The sequence below is a fragment of the Macrosteles quadrilineatus genome, unplaced genomic scaffold (assembly GCF_028750875.1).
Source record: "Macrosteles quadrilineatus isolate MER2022 unplaced genomic scaffold, UCM_ALF_1.0 Scaffold_1__1_contigs__length_201487025, whole genome shotgun sequence".
NCBI lineage: Eukaryota > Metazoa > Arthropoda > Insecta > Hemiptera > Cicadellidae > Macrosteles > Macrosteles quadrilineatus.
This window is the reverse complement of record NW_026542594.1, coordinates 70415606-70422400: the sequence shown is the minus strand read 5'-3', so window position 1 is coordinate 70422400 and position 6795 is coordinate 70415606. Positions and strand designations below refer to the sequence as shown.

The window sequence follows — 6795 nt, the reverse complement described above, 5'->3', positions numbered from 1 at the left end:
GCGATTACGAAAAATGGAAGCAATATCAACAGGTGTTGCAAAGATTTTTTCATTTTGCCTCTGTCAATAGACAACCGATCAGTATTCCCATCATAGAGACGTCAACATCATCATCATCATCAGCAGCATCATTACTGCAAGCAGCATCAGCGTCGTCGCCGCCACCCGGTACAGTGGAGGAGATAGTGGACACTTTTTCTAAAACGTACAAGCCGGATGTGCGTAATCTGTTACGATTCATCGTCCGCGAAGGTAGTGTGATAAATTGGGATAAGGACTTTGCGGTGTATGTGCGAAATGAAAAAATTCCCGATTCGAACATCGTGGACATATTACACTGCATAGTGAGAGTCCGTATGGTGGATTACATGCCCGCCGGTTGGTACGAAGTCATGAACGCGTTACGCGACATGAATGTGCCCAAGGAGTATATAAACAATTCAACGGCGTTACAGTATCTGGGTGCGGGATACAGATCGTTACGTGGTGACGTGGCGTCGGCTGCGACAAGTAGTCCGATCATATCGTCGGCACCGAGAACACCTATGCGCGATCGTTTACGTTCTGCTTACGTTAATCAGCAGCGGACGCTATCACCTACGTCACCGTTACCCTCGTTGGCGGCTCATCGAAGACAACGAACACAACAACAGCAAGATAGAGATCAATCACTTTCACCGTTGGACAGGTGGGAACCGTTTTCACCATAGTGCGGATAAATAAATCATGGAACGATTGTACTACGATCCCGAAGATCCGGCATCATACGGTGGCGTCACACCTCTAGTGCGAGCGATTCGTGACGGGATTGAGAAGAAAAACAATAACAAGGAAAAGAAGAGGAAGAAGAAGAAGACAACACGAAAAGTGGTGTTGGACTGGTTACGAACACAAGACACTTACACATTGCACAAGCCGGTGCGTAAACGATTCGCACGCAACCGTTACGTTGTATTCGGTCCGGACGAATTGTGGCAAGCAGATTTGAATGACATGCGCGGTCTGAGTGCGTTCAACGACGGAATCAATTATCTGTTGACGGCGATAGACGTGTTCAGTAAAAGATTGTACGTGGTGCCGTTGAAAACTAAGAGCGGCGCAGAAGTGGCCAACGCGTTCGAGAACATATTTAAAAAAAACACCGTCACACCTCCGAGATGTCTGCAGACGGACAAGGGTACGGAATTCACCGGCGCCAAGGTGAAACAATTGTTCAGAAAATACAATGTCAGATACGTCACGACACAGAACCCCGACGTGAAATCGGCGGTCGTTGAACGTGTCAATCGCACTTTGAAATCACGCATGTGGCGCTATCTCACGTAAAAAAACACGCACCGTTACATCAACGTGTTACAAAAACTGGTGAACGCCTAATTCGCAGTGCACACAGAAGTTTGGGCACTGACGGTGGCAGAGGCTTACGGCCGATAGACGTGAAGAAAGAAGATAAGAGAATCGTTTATAGAGTGTGGAAGAACATGTACAGCAGTGGCAGTGGCAGCGGCAGCGGCATCAAGACTAAATTGCCTAAGCGTAGAAAGGCGAAATTCATAGCGGGTGACACGGTGCGCATCGCTAAGGAAAAAGGTACGTTCACCAAAGGATACGAGACGAACTGGAGTAAAGAAGTGTTTGTCGTGGACCGCGAATACGGCCATCATCCGTTGCCGTTGTACTTGTTGCGTGATTTGAATGGATCACCATTGATCGGTCGTTTCTACGAAGAAGAATTGCAGAAGATCACTCTGCCACCGGACCGTCTGTACGAAATCGATAAAATACTTGACACCAAAGGTGTCGGTCGCAGTAAGCGTTACCTCGTCAAGTGGATAGGTTACGGTAACGAGTTTAACTCTTGGATACCGGCGTCGGAAGTTAAACAATTATAAGGCACGCATCAGCAAAAAAAAAATAAATAATAATAATTATAATAAAAAAAAAATGAGCAAACACAGTCAGTTCTATTTGACACTGCCCAGTAACAGTTCGATGAACTACTATCCGAACAACACTGTGGCCGATTATATCACTCAACTGCCCACGTCGATACATCTGACGGACGGTGAATGGGAAGTGGCACTGGTCGAAGCGCATTATCCCTGTTCGTTTCTGACGGTGGGCAAAGACGCGAAGATATTCATCTACTACGAAGGTCTCAGCGACATAGCCACCGGTGGTTCCGACAAAACCAACAAAGTCAAGGTGAAAATTCTCAACGTTGAGCCCGGCAACTACAAAGATATCGAAGAACTGATACGTGTGATAAACACTATGGAAAGCTTACAGTTTTACGCCACGTTCGTCTACGACAGAAACACCAAAGTGGTGGATATAGCGATCCGCAGTCACGTGGTACAAATGGAATTGAGCACAGGTCTCGCGCTGCAGATGGGGTTTGATCCCGCCGAGACGGACTTGAAGAGCAACAAGAAAGCAAAACTGCCGGCCAACATACAAGCCGGACTGCCGGGTGACATGTACGTGTATTGCGATTTGGTCGAGCCACAATTGGTTGGCGATACGGTGGCGCCGTTATTGAAGATCGTCAACATCGATACGTCAAACTACGTGTACGGCGCACACAAGACCGTTCATTTCACGGATCCACACTACGTGCCCGTCATCAAGAGTGCGTTCGAGAACGTGGAAATCGACTTAAGGGGCAGCACGGGTGATCGACTGCCATTCCACTTCGGGACTACGTGCATGAAGCTACACCTGCGCCGATCGCTCGCGACAGCTTAAATAGACGACGACGACGACGAAGACGACGACGACGACGACGACGACGACGACGACGACGACGACGACGACGACGATAGCATAAACATCAGTGGCAGCAGCAGCAGCAACGATGAATACGAACGATCCGTATTTGGCATACTACCGGCGACAGTTGCAACAGTCGGGACATGGCGTGTCGTCCGTGTACAGAGGTGCGGCATTCCAGCGTGGACACGGTATCGGCAGTTTTCTCGCCGGACTCGTACGTTCTGTGGCACCGTTACTGAAGTCCGGCGCGACCACTGTCGGCAAGGAGGCGTTACGTTCGGGAGTCGGATTCTTGGGTGACTTGGTGTCCGCCGGTGGTACGCAACATCCCAAGTACGTGGCTGCTGCTCGTCTCAAAGAATTTACCGGCTCGCTGAAACGCAGAGCTGATGACAAAGTAGAACGTGTATTGAGTGGCGGTGGCGCGGTGTATAAGAAAAGACGAATACGTCGCGTCACGCCACAGTCGTTGGCGACACTTCTAAGAGTACGGACGTCCACTGCTACCGCCACTAAACGGAGGAGGAAGAGGAGCATGAGAAAATATTCTACCGCCACCAAGAGACAGCATAAGAAAACGAATAAACGGCGCAGAACTACGACCAAAAGGATTAAAAGAACGAAAACTCGACGTTCTACAACAGGCAGTAAGAGGAGGACGACGCGCAGGAGCAGGTCTAAAAAGATTCGATCTACGAAAAGAACGAGAGCACGAGGAGGATTACCGACAATAGATATATTCAATTAGACGTGATAAAATTTTTCTACAACAACAACATGTCGTTCATCCATCAGAAATCGTGCGAATGTGTGAAAACCGAATTGGATTTATTCTCGTTACCACCCACTCAGACTAGTATAGAGAACGGTAAGTGGATTCAGTACAAGCCTATCTCGTCTTTGACAGACGATTCGCCTATAGAGTTCGTCATACCGGCTAACGGAGAAGAATACACGGACTTGACGCAAACACTGTTACACGTCGAGGCGACAATAGTGAAAGGCGACGGCACAAAAGTGGAAGAGGCGTTAGTGGAAGAAATTGGTCCGGTAAACAATTGGCTGCACTCACTGTTCAGTCAAGTGGATCTGTTCGTCAATCACAAACTGGTGTCACCGCAAAACAATACGTACGCGTATCGTGCCTATTTGGAAAACCTACTGAACTACGGTGGTAGTGCGAAAAAGTCACATCTCACGACTACGCTGTTCTACGAAGACAAAGCCGACAAAATGGACGATTGCGACATTGCCAACGACGGACTGGTCAAGCGACGAGGATTCGTCAAGAAGAGCACATACGTCGACATGGTGGGCAATTTACATCTGGATTTGTGCAATCAAGACAAGTTTATGTTGAACGGTGTCGAAATGCGATTGCGTCTCGTCAGATCGAGAAACTCGTTTGCCGTCATGTCAAAAACTGCGACGGATTGCAAGGTGCACATTCGAGAGGCGAAACTGTGCGTCCGTCGTTGTAAGATCAATCCCGGCGTGTTGGTGGCGCACAGCAAGACGCTGGAGAGTGGCACGGCCAAGTATCCGATTACACGCGTGGATGTGAAATCCATCACGCTGCCGAGTGGTATCCTGGGCAAGACGTTGGACAGCGTGTTCCTGGGACAGTTGCCGAAACGTATCATCGTAGGACTGGTGGACAACGTGGCGTTCAACGGCGATTTCAAGAAGAACCCGTTCAATTTTCAACATTTCAATTTGAACTATTTCGCTCTTTACATCGACGGTGAACAAGTGCCCTGTAAGGCGTTGACACCTGCCTTCACGGGCGACTCAAAACTGTACGCTCTCGCATATCATACGTTGTTCACCGGCACCGGAATACAGTTCGCCGACAAGGGCAACGAGATCGACAGAACGGAGTATCCGAATGGCTACTGCTTGATGGCGTTCGACTTGACGCCGGACATGTCGGCCGGTGAATCAAGTCACTGGAACCTGGTGCGTAACGGTAATTTACGCATCGAACTGCAATTCAAAGAAGCGTTGGCCGCGTCCGTCAACTGTATAGTGTACGCCGAATTAGACAACGTCATCGAAGTGGATCGACACCGCAACGTGTCCGTGGATTTTAGTGGATAAAAACAACAACAAATAAAACAAAAATACACGAGCATCCGCAGCTCATGCCTACGTCACCGCCACTCAGCTCAGTCTAACATCGACATTCGACCGTGATGGATCGTTGTTACCGTCACGCTCCGTCGCGCCAGCAGACACAAACACCAAAACATAATTATAAACAGGAATCTACAGCAGTTGTTTTGGACTTACAATGTTTCAAGGACAACAACAACGAATTCATAGTGAAAGAGGCCAGTGTGGTCGACGTGTCAACCGGTACTTTGTTACTACATCACGTAGCACGTGCGCCGTTCGATCGTGATTCACTGTCCGCAGATAAACTCAGAGAGTCCTACTGGTTGACCAAACACTGTCACGGACTCGACTGGAATCGTGGTGACGTGCCCTACTACGTGTTGATTGATAAACTGCGCACATGTCTCTCACGTCGCAGCGTCGTCTATGTGAAAGGAGTGGAAAAGAAAGAATATGTAGTCAAGAATTTAATCGTCACCGCGTCGGACGGTATGACTATCGGGCAGATCTTCGCACAGAATAACAAGTACGACAGATGGACCAACGAGATAGCTGCTGCTGCTGCTGCTACCACCTCGACTACGGTTGTGGTGGACTTGAGCGATATGGGTTGTGGATCACTGGCTTCGGTCGGTAATCTACTGTCTGCCAACGTGTTGCGATGCGGTCAACACAAGAGCGCAAAACACCGTTGTTCACTGTCTAACTGCACTCTCTTACGCGGTTGGTTACTGCTTACTTCCGCTGCCACAAAAGAGAACGCACACTGCGGTTTGTCGTCGTGCTACCTTTGTAGTAGACAACAGTTTAGGACTTGCTACAATGACGAAGTTGACAACGGTATATCAACAGCTGCGGCTGCATCATCACCGTCACTGATAACCCAAGCATCGATGACAGTGACGACTACATCGATCAACAGCAGTGGTATCAGCGGTCTCGATACCATTTCCGAAGAAGAAGAAGAAGAAGAAGAAGAGAACGAGGACAACAAATACGAAGAAGGAGACGGCTACGACTACGAAGAATTATAATAATTAAATGATTATGAATACTACCGACATCACGAAATATTTGTCTCAACTACCACGCGAGAAAATAGCGAACACAGGAGTGTACGCGTCAGACCTCCTGCCAACACGTATCGAACCTTCGACGGCCATAGTAGTCAACACAATGCCGCACACGGAAAGCGGGGAACATTGGGTGGCCTTCTACATGGACAGTGAAGCTACGCATATAGAATATTTCGACAGTTTCGGCCGTCAACCGTTTTTGGCCGAATACCAACAGTTTCTCAGACGAAATTCTCGTCGTTACGTCTCGAACAAGTACCAACTCCAACGCCACGACACTTCCGTGTGTGGACACTACTGTCTAACTTACCTGTACTGTCGCATAATGTACGACAAGACAATGAACGATTTTGTACAGCTGTTCAACGGTGACACCTCTTCTGTCATCACACCCACCGATGCAGCCAACAACGACTTCCTGGTCCGAAGACTCTTCCATATGCTTTATCACCACTGACCATACCATACACTTACCAGAGTTATTTTTCTATTTGAATTGTATAAATATCGAATTGAATTTTTGCAAAAAAAATATATATTTATAATTATTTAATGTACATTAGAATTAGTAAATTTGGGAAAAATAAAAACACATGTTTATATTGAAAAATATTTGGTTTTGCTTTATTTACCATTATGACTCTATATAAATCAAAACAAGTTAGTGACAATTCACTATATATTTTATTATTATAATAACATTATATAAATAAATATTAAAATAAAACAATTTTTTTATCTAATATCACAGTTAAAATAATTTATTACTTTATTCAATATAAAATCTGAATGAAATTAGTAACTAAAAATTGTTACTAATTCAATA

At 46.8% G+C, this 6795-nt stretch overlaps 2 protein-coding genes across 2 annotated transcripts; both read left to right on the top strand.

Moving 5' to 3' along the window:
* The first annotated feature begins 726 nt into the window (after nucleotides 1-726).
* On the top strand, nucleotides 727-1892 carry LOC128997924 (uncharacterized). The gene is made up of 2 exons (XM_054423761.1): nucleotides 727-1322; nucleotides 1385-1892. The coding sequence occupies exons 1-2, from the start codon at nucleotides 727-729 to the stop codon at nucleotides 1890-1892; spliced, it is 1104 nt and encodes a 367-aa protein (XP_054279736.1).
* A 1660-nt stretch (nucleotides 1893-3552) lies between these two features.
* On the top strand, nucleotides 3553-4875 carry LOC128997915 (uncharacterized protein F54H12.2-like). The gene has a single exon (XM_054423749.1). The coding sequence runs from the start codon at nucleotides 3553-3555 to the stop codon at nucleotides 4873-4875; it is 1323 nt and encodes a 440-aa protein (XP_054279724.1).
* Nucleotides 4876-6795: the final 1920 nt, after the last annotated feature.

Excerpts from the sequence above, each read along its gene's own strand:
- LOC128997915 (XM_054423749.1), top strand. The coding sequence starts at position 3,553 with ATGTCGTTCATCCATCAGAAATCGTGCGAATGTGTGAAAACCGAATTG.
- LOC128997924 (XM_054423761.1), top strand. The coding sequence starts at position 727 with ATGGAACGATTGTACTACGATCCCGAAGATCCGGCATCATACGGTGGC. Across the intron at positions 1,323-1,384 it reads CGCATGTGGCGCTATCTCAC|TGCACACAGAAGTTTGGGCA; the intron begins GTAAAAAAACAC and ends CCTAATTCGCAG.